An 18,933-nucleotide genomic window follows, 5' to 3' on the forward strand; every position below is an offset into this window, starting at 1 on the left:
TTCGTGCCAGTTTCACGTCTGTGAGAGAGTTGCCGAGCGCTGCCTTAATTTGCATCTTTGATGGCTGGGAAGCTGCACTAGTTTCCATTTATTGAAATGAACCAGCTACAGTTCTTTTGTGCCCAACGTCTGTTTGGGTTCTCTGCCCATTTATCTGCAGGGGATTTGATTTTGAAGAGTTTGAGGACTATCCCCCCACTGCAGGGAATGTTCTCTCTCCAATCCCCTTTTCATTTTCGCTTTTTCCTCTGGGCAGAAGTTTTAAACTTTTACATCCTCTTATCTGTCAGTCTTGTTTTGTCCTTTCTTACATTGCTCAGACCTTGGAAAGCTATTATTCCCTCCAGCAGTCAGATTAATATTTCATTCCGTTTTTCTGCTGGATTTTGTACGATTTAATTCTTTTTATATTGACTAACCCACGTGGAGCTGGTTTTTGCCGCAAGGTTTGAGATGTTTTCCCCAAATTGTTGAGAAAATCTAAAAGGTTTATTTGATAATCCCTGCCTTGGCCGTTGTTTCGAAGGATCGTCTTTGGGTGGTGGGGCTAAATCTCCAGCCGAATGTGCAGTTTCTCCTGTGAAATGGCCGGGTCTTGACGTGACTGTGTCCCCCCACCTCCCTAGGCGAGGGCTGCATTGCTCTCCGATTAGAGGCCACGGAGACGCTGCTGCCCATCCACACGCCTCTCACCCACCACGGAGAGATGATGGGTCACTTCCGGGGCCAGATTAAGCTGCAGACCTCACAAGGCAAGATGAGGGAGAAGCTCTATGGTAAGTGGGCACCACCCCCACCCTGCTCCCCATCTATGATGCTGGGTTAGGGACAGGAGTGAAGTTCCTCTTGGCAAAGCCGCGGAATAGTCTCTCTGCCATGGCCTCAGAACAGAAACCCAGTATCAGAAGGGATCCCAAGAGACAGTCTGGCCCAACCCTTCACTGTCTCATGAATTTCCTTACTGGGGCTGGCCCGGTGGCATAGTGGTTAAGTTCATGCACTCCGCTTCAGCCGCCCAGGGTTTGTGGGTTCGGATCCTGGGCATGGACCTACACACTGCTCATCCAGCCACGCTGTGGCAGCATCCCACATACAAAATAGAAGAAGATGGGCACAGATATTAGCTCAGGGACAATCTTCCTCAAGCAAAAAGAGGAGGATTGGCAATAGATGTTAGCTCAGGGCCAATCCTCCTTGCCACAAAAAAAAAAAATTCCCTGCAGAACCAAAATGCCCCACAGTCACAAATCACCCTTCCCCGACCCCAGTTAACTTAGGTCTTTAAGGATGTGAAGCTTGTGAATTTTCCTGGTCTCTGCTCTCACCTTACATCAGTCTTTCAGGCCTTATCTCTCCTTATTAGCACCTCCACCAGAAGGACCAAGATTGTGTAATAACCCTAACCCTGAAACTCTTTCTGGAGCTATGGCTGCAGGTGAAATTTAAATTTCCCATGTGATCCCTGTTCTTCCTCGTGGCCGGATGGTGCACACTCATATATATATATATATATATACGTACCCTGCACCCTGCCCTCGTGGTACCCACCCAGGGCTTCTGGACCTTCCAGATTGCTTTCACACACCCCATATGCATCTAGAAGCTCTGTTCTCATCCTTAGCACATTTCTTTGGCTTTTCCCTCCTCTAGCCCCAGCCACCCTCCAAAATAGCAGCACCTGTCGCCCTATCTTCCCTGGGAGGGTCCCCAACACCTCTTTTAACTTGCACTCAAATCTTTCTGGCCTGCTAAACACCACTTGCTTACTTTGGCTGGCTGTTGGGAGGATGCGTTTATCGTGGCCTTCAGAAATGACACCAAAGCAGCAACACCTGGGAACAAATGCTCATCACAGGCGTTCCTAACCCCATGTGAAATGCCAAGCTCAGGGAGTCATCCCCTCTCTGTCCCCAAAGAAGACCCTGCTGGTTCCCATCAGACAGTTTCAGATGCTGCATCTCTTCGATATAAGAATTGTCCCTACTCCGTTGCGTGAGAATATTGAAATGTGCCCCAGAGACCCCACTAACAGAGAGAGAACTCAAGGAAGTGTCCAGAGTGGAATTTGTCATGTTCTGTGAATCCTGCATAAAATTTTGAAAGTTGGCAATTAACATGTGTCCTTCTCAATAGTATCCATCACGCTAAAACCGCTCTGCTTGAAATAAGGAAAGAGCTGAGAAGTACAGAACTGCTCAAAATTTATTGATCAGGCATTTCCTCCTTTTCACACAGGCAACAGGTGATTTTCTTTTTCCTTTTCCTCTTCGCTTTAATTCCTGCTCAAAAGCAGTCCAGGAACAATGCCTAAAATGAGTTGGGCTTTAACTTTATACAGTTGGACAATGTATGAAATGTCCTCTCATTGATCTCTCACAATAGCCCTGACAGCCAAGTATCATCCTTGTTTGGTAGATGGGGAAACTGAGGCACAGAGAGATTAAGGGGTTGGCTGAAGATCAAGTACCCAGTAAGCAGTTAGCCCAAGGTGAGAATGCAAGTTCATCCACTGCTAAGCTGGAATTCATACACGTGATGGGGTCCTTCCTGCCTCTCATGTGAATAGCGAGACAGTAGGACTCCCTGCATATGGACCTTCTGGCCTCCTCGGCTCTTGGGCAGGCTCTGGGCCGTCACGGGTGCTGCCTCCCATGGGTGTGGCTCCCCCTTCTGCCCTGTGGGAGCTCCTTTCTCTAGCAGGACTGTGGGTTGGGGTGAGGGGCACTTGGCCGCTCTGTTGGCTTTGGGTCCAAATGCTCTTGTGGAGCAAGCTTGTTAAATTTTATTCAGGTCTGCCAAGAAATATTTGCCTGTTTTATGCCTTGCTGACACCAACAAGTTAGAAATGTCCCAGGATACGACAATTCTGCGTCACACGGGCCAACACCCCTCCCTCTGGAGCCATGGCAGGCATGACCAATCAATCACTGAACTCATGAGGCCTCAACATCTTGCTTAGCCTGCCTCCCCAGGCAGCCGTTAGTCACTGTCCAGCTTTGGCCAATGGAAATCTCTCTTCCATCCTGGCCAAACTCTGGGCTCTGGGCCCTCACATGATCTTTCCTGGCCCTTTCCTTGCAGACTTTGTGAAGACTGAGCGAGATGAGTTGTCCAGTGGGCCCAAGTCCCTGAAGAGCCTCACCAGCCACGACCCCATGAAGCAGTGGGAACCCACCAACAGGTATGGGGGGTGGGGGACCCGCCAACAGGTAGAGCATGGGGATTGCAGGGCATCACTACACACTAGTCTGGCTTTGCAGACCTGGGACCCAGGAGAAGGTAAGTGGAGACAGAGAAAGGAACCCAGAAGGAGAGAGGAGGCTCTGGCCAGGAGAGGAGCTGTCCAGCTCTGAGGCTTCTGACGACAAACCCACGGCTCTGGGGATGTTGGCGTGACCATGACGGGGCCTGGGAGAACCTTCTGTGTTGGACTCTTCAGTTCCATGCAATAAACACTGGTTGAGCACCAACTATGTGTCAGGTTCCAGAGAAACCAAGGCAAGTTAGGTGCAGTCCTGGACTCAGGAACTCACAGCCTAGTGGAAAGATGCCCAGTCCAGGAGGAAGCATCTGCAGAGATGAGTGCATGGAATGGGTGCCGTGTCTCCCCTGGACAGGGGACATCAGCAGTCGTGGCTCTGTAGCCAACAAACCCCATCCTCTTACTACGGGGAAGAATCATTAGGGGAGAATGCATGTAGGTTGCTCTTGGCAGAGACTGGACTAGGAAGAATCCAGACATTAAAGTCCATCTTACTACGGGATAGCAGTCCCCAAAGAGCAGGGTCACCTCAGCTCGCTGATGTGGTCTCAAGTTCCAGAATCAAGCCAGGGAGGGTTGTCACGGTCTCTGTGCCAGCCTCCCTGCCGAGGGGGCAAAGCTGTGCCCGTTAGCCAGAGCAGAGTTCCAGAAGCCACCGCAGAGCCCAGCTTACTCCTCCTCTCCTTTCGGCCCCATGCTCCCTGGCCATCCAGCCCTCGCCCTCACACCCACCCCACCCCCTGAGGACCCTGGAACTCCGCTCTCCAGCCCCTTCCCCAGTCCACTTCCAGCTTCTGACAGCTGTAGCCTGGGCACTAAGGTATTCCCTTTCAATCTTTTTCTCCCACTATTATCCCATCAGTGAAGGCTTCCTAGTTCTCAAATGTCTGCTTGCCTCCAGAATCAGGATCAGTGTAGGTCAACAAATGGTTTTCCATTTGACTGATATTAGAATTATCACATTTCTTAAGGAGGCGTCTACGGATGGTGGTGAGATGTGCCGAACCAGGCTGGTTGAGCAGATGGGAACTGGGGAGCATTATAACCTACAGACTCAGAACTCTACTAGTTAGTTCTCATGTGAGCACTGCCTTACAAAGGATAACCTTCCATCTCTGAGAGGTAGCCCAATGTGTGTGTCTCCTAGGGTGACCTCATCCAGGGCTGGGCCATCCCCTCGACAGCCTTAAGCTGACTCCCCCACCTTCAAGGCTCCAGCCTTGACCTCTGTGACTCCAACCGCGTGGCCATCTCCATTCTGATGCCTCACACACAAACCTGCAAGCTGACCTGTCCCAGATGGAGCTCTTCATCTACCTCCGTGCCACCCTGTCCTCCCCTCACACTCACTCAGCCCCACCAGCCTCGCCAGCCTCTCCTTCCTTCTCCCTGCTTGCTCACAGGCCTTCAGATGGTTCCTGGAACAGGTCAGGCCCCCCCCCTCAGGGCCTTTGCACTTCCTCTGACCACTGTCTCCCCTCCCTTCCCTCTTATTTGTCTCCTCAGCTAGGCATTCTCTGGCCACCCCCTCCCAGTTGGTCCCAACCCTCAACTGGTCTTTCTCTGCCTCTTTGGTTACTCTCAGTCAGACTTCAGCACTGTCAAAATACCGTGTCTCTCAGTCACTGAGCTTGTTTTGTTCATGTTTCCCATCAGATGTGGGTTCCCTGAGAACAGAGACCATGGCTGCCTCGCTCATGACCACATTCCCTCCTCCTGCCCCAGGGCCTGGTGCTTACAAGGCAGTCAGTAACTATTTTGTTGTATGAATGAATGAATGAATGAATGACTCCTGACCAAAAAGTGAAGTAGCTGAGGAGAACCTCAGGGGCCCCGAGGGACATCAGGGGACACTGTCCTCAGGCTGGTGCTGACCCGGAGGAGGGAAGAGAGCCCTGAGGTGCAACTTTGTGTGTCTCCCCGCAGGATGCCTCCGTGTGGTGGCTCCAGCATCACTGAAATTATCAACCCCGGCTACATAGGGGCGGCGCCCTTCGGGCACATGAAGCAGACCCTGTCCCCCGACCAGCAGCCCACAGCATGGAGCTATGACCAGCCGCTCAAGGACTCCTCCCTGGGGCCTGGCAGGGGCGAGAGCCCACCAACACCGCCCTCCCAGCCGCCCATATCACCGAAGAAGTTTTCCTCCTCGACAACAAGCCGAATCCCCGGCCCCAGGACGCAGGAGTCAAGGTGAGCTTTCTCTTCACCAAGACCTCTCCCTGCCCTGGTTTTCACCACCAGGAAACCCGGCCCTGGAGTGGAAGTTGCGTGAAGGCAGGTTTGTGTGTCCATTCTGCTCACTGGTTCACCCTCATGGTCTGGAACACGGTAGCACTCGAGAACTGCGTGTGGAAATCTCCAGTTCCTACCCTATTGGTGTAAACTTGAAAGATTTTTTTAAAATAGGATACACAATTTTAAACATACTGACAAAGAAAAACACACTCCTGTAAAAACTACATTTATTGGAAAATGCATTTCTATAACCAGTGAACCCTTAGGCACGACCTACTCCATGGAGGCTGCAAGGAACAGAGGTGGGAATTTCCATGTAGCTGTGCCTCCCCAGCTCCAGGGTCCTCCCTCTCCTCATGCACGAGGGGACCTGTTCCCGTGTGCAACTTTCCGTCTGTCCTGTTGAGGATGATTAGAAAAAGCAGGAGCTGGGGGTGGGAACGCCAAAGGCAGGGAGAGCAGCTAGCCTGCAGAGGGAAGGGGTTGGCTCTGAAACTTCCAGAAAGACCAGGAGTTAGAGAAAGCTGACCTGAGTCTAGAACTGGTCCAGGCAGCAGGTGCTAGGAGGATGGGAGCCGAGGAGGAGCCCTGGCCAGGCAAAGCCACAGCCACTTGTCAGTCCTCTGGATGGAGGGGCGGTTTACAATTTTATTTCTTAAGCTTTTTCTCTAAAAAAAAAAGAAAAAAAAAATGGAGAGATGAGTGGAAGAAAGGAAGGGCTGGAGGAAGAGAAGAGGACGTGAGAGAACAGGATAAATATACAGGCCTGCCCCCGAGTTCAGCCGTCTCTCTGTACCTCTAGTTTTCAGAATTTGTTGATAATATTCTGGGATTCTGGTCATTCTGTAGGAAATATGGGGGAAGGAGAAACAGCCTCAGTTTCTTCCCCTGGAAAAAGGAGGACAGAAGCCACCGTATGGTGGGTGGTCATGTGCCTCTCTGGTGAAGGTCATCTCTGGTGACCCCCAAGAAATGGAGCTGCAAACAACCGCAAAGAACACGGAGCTTATTAAGTGGAATGTTTTTGAGTTCCCAAAGTCAATGTATCTTTGTGCTTAACAGCTGGAACACAGCACACAGCTTAGAACTGGGCGGGGAATGTGTTTCACGGGTGACAACTTCAGGATGGGAGCAGAAGTAGGCAAGGGGCCCCGGAGTCAGGTGCTAAGCTCCCTTCTCACCAAGGAGGTGATTAGATACCAGAAGCCGGCAGCTTCCACACCTGCCTGCAGCCCTCTTTACTGCTCCCGGCCCCTGGCTCAGCCTGAGCGAAGGCTGTGGAAAAGGGGGTGTTGGAGCACCCTCTGTGTCCTCCCTCCATTGCCGCAGACCCAAGTAGGGTGACCAGCCATCCCGGTTTGCCAGACTGTCCCCATTTCAGCACTAGAAATTCCGCGTCCCAAAAAAGCCTTGGACTGGTCAGCCTGGACTACAGTCCTGTGATTAGAAAGAGGCCCTTCTCAGACTCTGCTCATGCTTCACTTCTTTAGGAAAGAACATGCTCCAGAATCTGGAAAGGGGACTCATTTGGCCACAGGAATGAACTCAGTGCCCTGGATATTGGCTCCTTTATTCTACCCCCGGGGCCTATATGGCAGTCAGTTCCTTGTTAGCATTGGTCAAGGAAACGACTTATAAAGGAATCTTTGTGCTTCTCCCTGGTTTCCCCTGCCCCCGCCGGGCCTTCCCCTCTCTGAGAAGCCCCCTCCTGGAGGGAAGACTTGACTCGCCTCCAGGGTTCTCTTCCCCGCCCTGCATGGAATTCTCTGAGGCAAGGCCCCTCCTCCTATCTCAGTCATTGAGAGTGGGCTGCGGGTGTCCAGCCGTGCATTTTTCTTTTCTCCTTGCCTCTTCATCAGAAACTTCTAGTCAGTGCCACTGGTACCTCCTTCACCTTCCTCCCTGGGCTAACTCATAGCAGAGGTCTCTGAGGATCCAGACGGGGGTGCAGAGGATGGCCTGAGGTGCGGGGGGCAGGGGGGCTTTCCAAAATCTTGGATCGAGGCCCTGACGTTTCTGCTTATGAAGCTGCTTCCACGTCTTTCCAAAGAGTAATGAGCAAAACCCGAGTCTACAGGCAAGCCCCCTTTGGCACATCCCTAAGGCTACCCTCCCTGACACCCCACGTCATCTTGTCTCATTGGCTCCTGTGCAAGGATGCCGTCTCACCCCGTGCCCTGAGCCCACACCTTCTTCCCAGAGAGTCTATTAGCCTTGGCCATTCAGCAACTTCTGAGCAGCATTTCAGCACACATTCCATCAGTAAGAGGTGTCACGGCCTGAACAGTTCAGTGGGTTCCAAGGGACCAGCATTTTCTTCATGACAGCTTCCTTTTCTGCAGAAACCAGAACCCAGAATGCTCCCCTGGGAGATAAAGACATTGGACAGAAAGCAAAATGTGTCCCCATACCTGGTCCTCATGATTTGCTCAGAAGGAAATCACCTTCACTCAGAGCAGTAATAAATCAGGAAACAAACAAAGCAGCTCTTACCTACTTTGGGTTACAGCATGCACTTCCTTCTCTGCCCAGAAGTCAGACTGGCCTGTTTTCTGGCTACTGGCTCTTTTCCCCGGTAATGGATCACATCTCCCCAGGCTCCCTCGTATTTTCAGCATGACTGCTGTTTGTTCCCTCCGGCTCTATGTGAGGAAGTGAAGGAAACCGTCCCCCCCAGGGGCTCTCTAGGGAGAGGACTTTACTCCGTTGGGAAGAATACTGGGTTAATTGGGAAATGTTAGCCTCCTGAGCACAGATTTTGCATGGCTCACTGTGCCTGGGGCAGCATCTCACACATAGGAGCCTCCTACACCTCTGTTAAATGGAGCTCCTTGACCTGGGACCCTCGAGTAGCACAGGTGGTCACTGAGGAGGAGATCTGGTCACCTGCAAGGATTCTGTTCCCCTGAGCATTGGGACAGAATTTGCCAGAGGCAGCAGAGGAGAGGCTGTGGGATTTTGGGGGGAAGCCAGGAAGGGAGATCTGTTAACAGCAGTGAGGGGCAGGGACTGGAAGACAGGCTTCTCTGGTGAGCATTGAGGGGGTGGTTTTGATATTTGGGATGCCATGGAACCCCGCTCTTCCCTTCGGTAAAGCCCTCCTTGCTCCCTAATGCTCTGATGTCAACAGTTTCTATGGCGGAAAAGTTCCGAGGCAAGAACTGGGCTTACCTGCGAGATCATCAACATCTGAGTAACACAGTACCTTCTCCAATTTAAAAAAACTTTTTTAATCGAAGTGAAATTCACAGAACCTAAAATTAACCATTTTAAAGTGAACAGTTGGGTGGCATTCAGTACATTCACAGTGTTGTGCAACCACCCCCTCTATCTAGCTCCAAAACATTTTTATCACCCCAAAGGAAACCCTATACCCGTTAAGCAGACATTCCCCATGTGCGTTTCTTCTGCATGTCTCCTCTTTCCCCCTCCAGGCCCAGCGACGTGGGGAAGAATATGGCGGAACCTTTGCCTCAGGAGGACCCACCGCTCACCAAGCCCGAGATGTTCGAGAACCCGCTCTATGGGTCTGTGAGTTCCTTCCCTAAGCTGGTTCCCAGGAAAGAGCAGGAATCCCCCAAAATGCCAAGGAAGGAGCCCCCACCCTGCCCGGACCCAGGAATCTCGTCGCCCAGCATCCTGCTCTCCAAAGCCCAGGAGACCGAAGGCAACAAGGGCACAGGCAAGCCCGTGCCCCCGCCAGCGCCCTTCCTCAGCCCCACGCCCCGGCTCCGCTCCTTCACCTGCTCATCGTCCGCGGACGGCCGCCCGGCGGGCGGGGACAAGAGCCAGGGGAAGCCCAAGGCTCCCACCGGCACCCAAGTCCCAGTGCCCGCCAAGAGGCCCATCAAGCCTTCCAGGTCGGAACTGAGCCAGCAGCGGCCGCCCCTCCCGGTCAAGAGCCCTGCTGTCCTGCACCTGCAGCACTCCAAGGGCCGCGACTACCGCGACAACACCGAGCTCCCCCACCACGGCAAGCCCCGGCCCGAGGACCCACCGCTCGCCAGGGCCGCCATGCAGGTGCGCTCAGGGGTGTGGTGCGCATGCGTGCAGGTGTGATACCACCACCATGCCCAGGAGGGCTCTCGGGTGCACATGGTGCATGTGTGTGATACAATTGCCGCATCTAAGAGTGTGCTTGGGTGCATGTGAGTGTGTATGCATGCATGTGTGCGTGCATGTGATACAACCACCGCGCCCAGGAGTGTGCTCCAGTGCACATGGGTTCTCATGCATGTGAGTGCGTGTGTGCACGTGCATGTGCATAATATGCCAACCTGGCCCAGGAGTGGGTTCCGAGAAACAGTGGTTCAGGAAGCGGCTCCTTGAGGAAGGGGGTGGAGTCAGGATCTGAACCCAGGCCTGTGTGTCCCCACAGTCCTTGCTCCTACATTGAAAGTGCTAAAGGAGTGGTTTCAATCAACTCTGAGCCCTCGTGTGCCCACCCATAGCATAAGCTTCCGTAGATACAAAGAGCTCAAATCACATATTTCGTTATCATCAAATTTTCCCAATATTTTGGAAACTTCAGCTGCAATGTCCCCATTCTTCCTATAAAATAGATTTCTTTCTGAGCAAACAAGTAGTGGTTAAGAACAGACTCTGGAGCCAGGCTGCCTTGGGTTTGAATCCCAGCTCTCCCACTTCCTGGCTCTATGTCCTGAGCCTCAGTTTACTCGTCTGTAAAAGGGGAGTTATTGATGGGCCAGCCTTATAGGTTTAGAGGGAAGAGTAAATCTTACTATATATTATCACTATATGTTATAATGTAAATATACATTATATATTTGTATATATAAATATACAATGTATCTATAGGATATATACATTATGTATCATTTCCTATATACTGTGTATATATACAACATATGTACGTGTATATGAGAACATATCTGAAGTACTTAGCGTGGCGGCTCTTTTCGGCGCTCTGTTAAAGGAAGCCCGACGTAGCCCACAGTGTGCAGGCACGCGGGGACCTGTAGTTAAATCTGGCCTGGTGGGATGAAGGCGTTGACTGTCTTTTGCTCTTGTCCCACAGTGAAGCCCCTGGGGAGCTGCCAGCGAGATGGAGCCAGAGGAGCAGCACGAAGCCGCTCGGACCCTCTCCCGGGACCCCCTGCTGGCTCCTCCCACCCAGCTTCTGCGTGCTCAGCAGAGTGCGCTGCTGCGACACTTGGCACCAAGTGCCAAGGTTGGAAGGACAAGCGCACCCACTGGACAGCAGCCGACCCGCACACCTGGGCCCCCAGCTTGATCTTGGTACTTGGGACCCCAGAGCCTTGTTCCGGTCACCATTTTGAAGAAAGGAATTCAAGTGCGGATTTCTGGGTGGACATATAAATAATAATAATAATATTAATAATAATAATGGCTACGTGTATCGAGCACTCGCCTCGTGCCAGGTACTCCGCTAAGTGCTTTCCGAACATTCTGAGTTGAGTCTTCTTCAGCCAACCAAAACCACATTCCCAGACCTCCCCGTTCAGGACGCTATGTCCTGAGTGGTTTGGACAGAGCATTAACGTGAAGGCCGGTGCCCTCCTGGAGTGAGACGGGGCCAGCTGTAGGGAGCTGAAGAGCGAGTGGCTCATTTAGGGTACTGCGAACCTGGCCTCGTCTAGCTTCAGTGACGCCCGCTGCTTCAGCTAAAGCAGGGGGGATGCCACAGAGCCGGTGTGGAGAGCAGCAACCTCTCTGGGTCCTCTCAGTCCTTTAGTTGGAAGGAGAGGGAAAATCAGCTCCCACTCTCTGGGGGAAAGATCCGGCTTCAGCCCAGGCTAGAGATGCCCAGGCCCGTGCCAGGTCCCCCATGCCCTCCTCCAGATGGGCAGCCACCACCAGGCTCTGGGTCGAGCAGAGCCCCCAACACTTATCAAGCTAATAGAAGAGTCTTTGCTGTTGCTCCTGAAAGCCAAGCTCTCCCGCCTGGCTGCCAGGCACGGCTGGCATCTCAGTTCCCAGCTCTCATAGCAGGGTAGGCTTTCCTTTCCAGACTCCATGGCTTTCGGCCCTGCTTCCTTGGTTACTAGGAGAATAGATTGGTGATGTCTTTTCTTGTGTTGCTTTTTGACATAACAGAATTAATGTAGGAAACCAGATCCAGAAGAGTGCGTGAGTGAAGGAGGATGGGTACGCACCCCACAGCCCATGTGTGTCAGTCTGTGTGACCAATAAATTGTGCCTTTCTCTCAGCTCCCGTCTGTGTGGCATTTTTTCCTGACATTCAGCCACAGGCATGTTTCCAGGCTGTTGGGACTGAGGAGCAGCCACCAGCGGAGGATGTCAAGGCTCATGGTGGCGATGGGCAAGCATTGCCCTGTCCAGGAAGGACTCCGGAGAACCGGATTGACGCTGGACGCGGACCAGGAAGAGCACCACACATCCTTGTGGGACCCCAGGCACTCTCTAGCCATCCAACTTCCACCAGCATTGCGCCTCCACCCCCCACCGCCAGCTGTCCTGCAGCCACAAGTTCCTCCTGGCTTTTACAAGTGTTCATTGCTAAACTGCAGAAATGAAACAGATATAAACAACCCCCAGGTGGTGGACCCCCAGCTCCCTGCTTTCAGGGGCAGCTTGCATTGCCCATGGGTCAAGCAGCAGTCCCCAGCCCGGAAGGCCAGTGTGAGCTCTGCTTGGCCCCACTTCCAGGGTGCTGTGGCCTGGGCTCCTGTTCCCACCACCTCAGGGTACTTGGCCTCTGCTCTGGTTCACAGACACCAGGCCTGGACACCAGGCAGAGCTTGAGGGAGTGGTGCCCCTGACAGCCACGGAGCAAACCATTCTGTGCCCTTCAACGATGGCACGTGGAGACTAGCAGGGGCCGGGCTGAAAACCCACTGCAACCGCAGCCCCTCACCCAACTCAGATGGGATCCCCTCGCCCTGCAGGCTCACTTCCCAGTCCCCCCACCGAACCCGACTTGAGCCCCAGGCACTAGCCTTCTGACTCAATAGGCCAAGGGCCAGGGCGGAGGGACAGCTGGAGACACCCAAACATCCTTTAGGCCGACCCCCCTACATCCATCATCCCAGGGCATTGAGGCCGTGGCACCTGGGGAAGCCTGTGGCTGCCATGCTGGGCTGCCAGGTGCCTGCAGCTACCCAGCCACAGCAAGAGCAAAGAGCGTGCGCTCCCATGCCCACCTAGAATGGACATCCAGGCCCTCCTCGCCAGTCCTGAGGGGGTCCCAGAGGCAGCAGTGGGGGGTGCACCTTGCACTCCCCATCACTTTTGCTCTGAGTTCCAGTCGCCTGAGCAAGCACGGTGCCCCTTGTTCCTCTCCCCGAAGCTCCAGGAGGCCGTTTGAGCACCAACCGGGCTTTGACTGTGAGTTCATGAACCACAGGGCCCACTGCGACGCCTGAAGCTGGAAGCACAGTGCCATTTAAGAATTTTCATCCTTGTCTTTTCAACTGCTCAGCCCTGTGCCCACCCCTCAGGGTCCCTGACCACCTTTCTCCCTGGGCTCTGGTCCACCACTATCTCTTGGGGCCCTAGGCCTCCCAAACACCCCATTCCCCTTCCTACAGCAGGATGAGAGGGGGACCTAGAAATTCCCACCTCTTTACCGCCTAAGGAATTCACCTCTATTTCATTTCAGCTACTCCTCATCCAGCGCCCTAACCAAGAAGGCAGATTAATTAACAAGTTTCCTACAAAGCTGCTCCCTACCCCTCTAAGCTGAATTGTCGCCCTCTGAGATTGCAGGAGCTGCTGCACGCACTTTTTAAGCAGCAAAATTTTCCTTCTTTGCATGATGCTATGACAGCTGGTTGAAAACAGCAGATTCTATGCCAATGGGAAGGTGTTGTCATCATCGTGGCCTGGGGGCAGCTGCGGCACTGGGTGCCCTCGGCCCAGCAAAAGGGTCGGCTTGCAGGCTCCCCCTCCATCCTGGGTCTTGCTTGCTTTTCCATGCCAGTTTTTCCAGCTCGATAGGAGGGAAATCAGTGAGTCATTCAGAAAAGCTCTCTCCCACAGCTACCTTCCCTAACCCCAGCCTACAGGTTCTCGTCTTCTCCGCATGGGCTTAAAATAGCTCCTTTCTCTGGCAAACTAATTTCCATGGAGATGCAGCTATCTGAAGGCCTGAGAGCTTTCTGCAAGGCAGCAGCCCAGCTCCCAGCCTTCACTCCAACAGAGAGACCCTTTATGATGCAAATGTCTGGTCTCACCCGCATAGGCAACCCCACCCTCAGCCTGAGAGTGGCACTCCCCCCTCCCGCCCCCTGAAAGGTCCCTTTTTGGAATATCTGCACTGTGCCAGGACCAGCACTGCCAGGAAGAGTGCAGGACAATTTGTTTTCTTGTTTTCTGTTTGGGAGACTCGTCTGCACTGGTCGGTTCTCTCTCAGGTCACAGGGGACCAAACCATTGGGCTTGTCAGCGAGTCCTTCCATACCTGGTGTGTACAGCTCAGGGTCTTCCTTCGTTCCCTCAACCACATGTTGGTGGCATGTGCTGGGCCGTAGGGGCCAGCACGTTTACTAAGGGGGCCCATGGTGGGGAGGGGTGGTGTATCCTGGGCTGTGGGATCAGACAGAATGGGGTTTAAATGTCTTGTCTTTCATTTCCTAAAAATCTGATCTCGTACTTGGCCCTCAGCTTTTCTGAGCCTCAGTCTCCTCGTCTGTAAGACGGGGAGAAAGATGGCTTCTGCAGGTGCGGTTGTGCTGACTAGGTTAGTCAGTCATTGGTCGTTAGCCCCCTCCCTGCCTGGGAGATGAGACAGCATGGGAGGGCCCCTCGGAGATCATCGTAAGGGAGCAGGAGGGAAAAGGTGCAGGCAGTGAGGCCTCCAGGGACTGTAGGAATGTTCTAGAAGGAGGTAGGTGAAAGCCTCACAGGTGTGGTCAAGAGCATGACTAAACAAGGCAGGAAACCAGGGGCAGGTTGGAGACGGGCGACTAGTTGAGGCCAGATGGTCTAGATGAAGCTGAGGAGAGGGTAGCTGAATCCAGGGGACTAGTAGAGGCCAGGGGCTAGTAGGACTGCTTTAGCTACACAGACCAGAGCTGCTCAGATTGCCTGAGCCAGTGGGAGCGGACGTGGCAAGTCTTGGAAAGGCACCCAGCCGCAGCTCAAGGGCAGTGCCCGCCAGCGCTCCTTGCCGTTCGGGACGTGTTGCCAGTTCCAGTCACCACACAACAGCCCATGACCAATGGCAGTTCTGGATGCGCCTGTCCCACGTGAGACCCAGCTCCGGCACCTCTGTTTCTCCCTCCATCGGCTTCTTCTTCCTACTTCCCTAAGCAAGTAAATGACTCCGAGCCCGTGCTGCATCCTGCAGGGACTGGGGGGCCACAGGGACTCGAGCAGACAGTGATGTGCTGCCCATGTGTTTAGGAAGGTCAAGAATAGGCTGAGGCACCTGGTGTGAAAGGTACAGGTGCCCACCTGAACTTGCGCCACCTTGAATGAAGCGCTGGCCTCAGCCTAGCCGGGAGGAGGAGGAGGAGCTGGATGACTGTGAGTGACAGGCAGAGACCTCCCACCTGCAGCCGACAGTGGCCCTGTGAAGGAGGGGGTAGGGGTGGAGGGGCACACAGAAGAGCCGCCCTCTGCATTACACGGAATCGTGTTTTACTGCATGGGATGCAAATTCAATTTTCCTGCCTAATTTTGAGCATATCCCCAGAAACGGTTTGTCTTGCTTTAGTTATTTTAAAATAGTGTTCAGTTCCGGTGGCTAAAAGCACAAATCCTGGAGCCGGATTGCCTAAATGCCCTCAAAAGGTGCCAGGCTCCATGCCAGGCTGTGAACACCCGGGAGGAATAAGGCAATACCCCCATCTTCCACAAGAGGCAAACACCCAGCTAACAGTTCTGTGGCCACGTGGTAAGAGGTTTGCGGACGAAAGCCCTGGGAGACGAATTTCCTTCAAGACTTAGCTGGGAAAACGTTTGATGATTTAGTGTTTAGAGGGATCACTACCTTAGTGGTGAGGGTCTTGGGCTCTGGGGTCAGACTGCTTGGGTTTAGATCTCAGCCCCACCGCTGCCCCACCGTATGACCTTGGCTAAGTCCTTGACCTGGCATTGCCTCCTTTTCTCCATCTGTAAAAAGAAGAGAATAATGACATCAGCCTCATGGGGTCCTTGTAAGAATTAAACGAACTACTGGTGATAAATAACCTTGACTGTCCGTGAACCCTCAGTATACATGAGTTGTCATTGACATGATGATCTGACAAAAACAATGTAATTCTTCATGTTTCCATTTCAGCCTCAGCTGCTACAAAGGCCACTTATGTAGAAGCTCCTATAAGTTTTTGCCATTCACAACACCCTCTTCTGGGTGACTCCTTCATGCTTGGGTTCTTGGGCCAGGTCCTGGCTCCAAATCTGAAAAGCTGCATGGCCTTAGCCTGGTCACTCCCTCAGGACGCGCCCATGATGCCTGGGATGCCCTGTGTCTGCCAGAAATGACGTAGGCACTAGGCACCAACCAGCCCAAGCTGCCAAGCCCAGCCCCGGCTCCAGCACCTGGTGCCAGCAAGGCTCCATAAGCACCAGTCTTCTCGCTCCTTCCCCTGGTCCTCCTATGCTTTCCCAATCCTGCTTGGCCATGGATGGACTAGAACAAAGCAACAGCAGACCTGGCTCAAGCAAGTTCCAATTTTCAGGTTAACTCCTGGAAGAAGGAACCCATCCAGAACTAAAAATAAAGAAAAAGGCTTCTCACCACTGGGCAAAGTTTCTCAGCCTCGGCATTATTGACATTCGGGGCTAGACCATTCTTTGCGGCAGGGCTGTCCCGAGCATCATAGGATGTTGAGCAGCATCCCTGGCCTCTGCCCACTAGATGCCAGTACACCCCCCAGACATTGCCAAATGCCCCAATGGGGGAGGGGGAGGGGAAAATGACCCCCGGAAATGAATAACTGCCATACTACACCTCCCCTGAGAAAGAGCTATTCATTCTCGAAGGAGATAAGGATCCTAATTTCAACGCCTAACAACAGCAGCCAAAAGCAGGAAACAGGGAGGAAGAAGGTGCTCCCCACACATCTGTAGAAACATCGCCAGGCCTGTTAGGCTCCTTCCATTTCAAGGGACAAAGATGTGGGGCATCACCTCAGGGAATAGGGTCTGTCACCAGGGTGCACGGGAGTGAGGATGTTGCACAGTCCTGCCTCAGGGGAACGGCAATAACGCCCCCTCAGCAGTCAGGGTACAGAAGGCCCTCATACGCTCAGAGTCAGCCCGGGGCCCCCGTCTCAAGATCCCATCAGAAGCCAGCGTTTCTTCCTCCCTCCGTGATAGACCCACCATCTTCACCACTCTGCTGCCTCTTGTCCCTACTTGGTCCACAGTCCTGGCCCTTTTGTGAGATGTCCTACATTTAAAACTCCCAGGAGGTCAATTTGGGCTTGGGTAGTTTCCACCTGTCTTATTAGTTTGGGCTCCCCAGAAACAGACTCTGAGACAAAGACTCAAGTGCAAAGAAAGTGTTTGGAAGTAACTCCAGGAAACACTAGTAAGGGAGCAGGGAATTGAGACCAGGAGAGGAAGGAAGCCAAGAAAGGATGCGCCAGGAGCAGGGTGCTGTGGTGACCAACTGGGGCTTAATCGGTGGATGCCAGTGTGGAGCACATGCCTGCGTTGTTCCATCCAGAGAGGACAGAGCGGGTGCTTACCCACCAGCTCGCACGAGCCCCAGTGAAGGGCTACCTCTGGGAGGCATTCATTCCTCAGCTCTTCCGACTTATGCAGCACAGACAACTCCAGCGGCCAGAGAGAGCTCTCAGGCCCGAAGATCCACACGTGGGAGGTGGGACTGACAGGAATGGCATGGGTGGGGCACTGATGTGTCTGCTCCATCACCCCATAGGATCAGCACTACGGGACAGAGTCCTGGAATCACGCCAGCCCACCGGCCACTGGCCTCTCCTATTGCTACTCTGTGCCTTTGGGCTGACATTCTTGGGTGCTCAGAGAGAAATCTCTGAAGAGATACTCAGTGTAAGCACATCCCAAACGGTATAATGAGAGCGTGAATATACCAATGGACAGTGGCCAGACTATACACAAAAATAAAACTCTGACCCACAACCTGCAGCAGCCTGCCTTGTATCTACAGCAACTGGGCAGGAAGGAAGCCGGCTGTAAGTCAGACCGCTGTCTCTATGACCATGCAGGAAGCCAAACCACAAGCCCTGTAACAATTGCCCCAAATGGCCAGAGCTTTAATAACTGACAGCTTCCCTCTTTTTTGTCCCCATTTCCAACTTTGGATCAATTGGAGAAAGCCAAATATTCACCCCTAACCAGCCACATGGAATGCCCCACTTCTAATTGGCCACTCCCAGCTTCCCCAGGCCCACAGCCTCCCATCAGGGCACACCTGGCTCCTTCCCTTTTTCCACCAGAAGGTTCTCCCCATCCTGTGTCCGCCTGTGAGTCTCTGCCAAAACGCCAGGGATGGTGGCTGCGAGCTCTGAATAAATAACCTTTGCTTTTCTCCTTTGATTGGCCTCCGTTTGTTTCTACACTAAGTATGGTTCAAATAATTTATGCTAAAAATTTATATATGTTTATCTGGTATTAAAATTTAACCGAGAATCCTGAATTGTTTCTGGCCGCCCTAACCCTGGTCCATCCATCTGAGGATCCAGGTAAATGCTCCCTCCCCTGAAGTCGGAGGACTACTGTGCTTCCACAGCTGGAATGAGGCACTACATCTTCGAATGTATAAGGTACAAGCCTGTAGCAAGCAAAGAGCGGTGATGGTAAATAACACCACTGCAGATCAGACTGCAAGTTCTGGCTTCTCAACAAAGAGAACCAAATGGAAGCTAAGGGGGTTCTTGTTTTAGGGAAGAATTTTTAAAGATAAATGAAAACTGAGAAAAGTAAATATTCCTTGTCAAAGTTCCATTTAACTCATAAGTTACCTAAAGTTAGCTACCTATTAGCTGCATGACTTCGGACAAGTTATTTAACATCTCAGGGGGAATAGAATTTGTAGTTCGAGTTTACCCACACTAATTGCCTTAAAAAAAAAAAAACAGTCAATACTCTTCAGGAACATAACAGAATTCTGAGGATCTGCAATTTATTATTCACAATGTCCAGGATGCAATCCAAAATTGCCTCATATAAACAGAATCTGCAAAATGTGACTTATCTCAAAAGAAACAATAAGCCACAGAGATCAACTCCATCCCAGATACTGGAATTAGCAGACAAAGATGTTATGGGATGTTATGACACCTGAGGACATAAAGGAAAATACTCCTGAAATAAATAAAAAGATAGGAAATCTAGCAGAGCGATAGACATTTTTAAAAGTCAACCCAGAATTCTAGTCCCAGTGAAAATACCCTTCAAGAACTAAGGTGAAATAAAGGCATTTTCAGATCAAAGAAAACTGAGAGTATCTGTTGCTATCAGATCTACTCCTGAAAAATGCTAAAGGAATTTCTTTA

General features: G+C 52.3%; 1 protein-coding gene and 1 long non-coding RNA gene across 2 annotated transcripts in view; both read left to right on the plus strand.

Moving 5' to 3' along the window:
* The window catches only part of INPP5D (inositol polyphosphate-5-phosphatase D), a 123,106-nt gene extending 111,415 nt beyond the window's left edge, over positions 1-11,691 (plus strand). Inside the window, exons 23-27 of the mRNA XM_070618576.1 lie at positions 627-776; positions 3,082-3,181; positions 5,189-5,455; positions 8,935-9,520; positions 10,539-11,691. Coding sequence (XP_070474677.1) covers positions 627-776; positions 3,082-3,181; positions 5,189-5,455; positions 8,935-9,520; positions 10,539-10,541 — 1,106 coding nt within the window. The 3' untranslated portion in view covers positions 10,542-11,691. The remainder of the gene's footprint in view (positions 1-626; positions 777-3,081; positions 3,182-5,188; positions 5,456-8,934; positions 9,521-10,538) is intronic.
* Positions 11,692-13,706: 2,015 nt separating this feature from the next.
* LOC139083680 (uncharacterized) lies at positions 13,707-16,198 on the plus strand. The gene is made up of 2 exons (XR_011540591.1): positions 13,707-13,907; positions 15,729-16,198. It is a non-coding gene; the product is annotated as an uncharacterized lncRNA (long non-coding RNA).
* Positions 16,199-18,933: the final 2,735 nt, after the last annotated feature.

This window comes from Equus przewalskii, chromosome 5 (assembly GCF_037783145.1).
Source record: "Equus przewalskii isolate Varuska chromosome 5, EquPr2, whole genome shotgun sequence".
Classification (NCBI taxonomy): domain Eukaryota; kingdom Metazoa; phylum Chordata; class Mammalia; order Perissodactyla; family Equidae; genus Equus; species Equus przewalskii.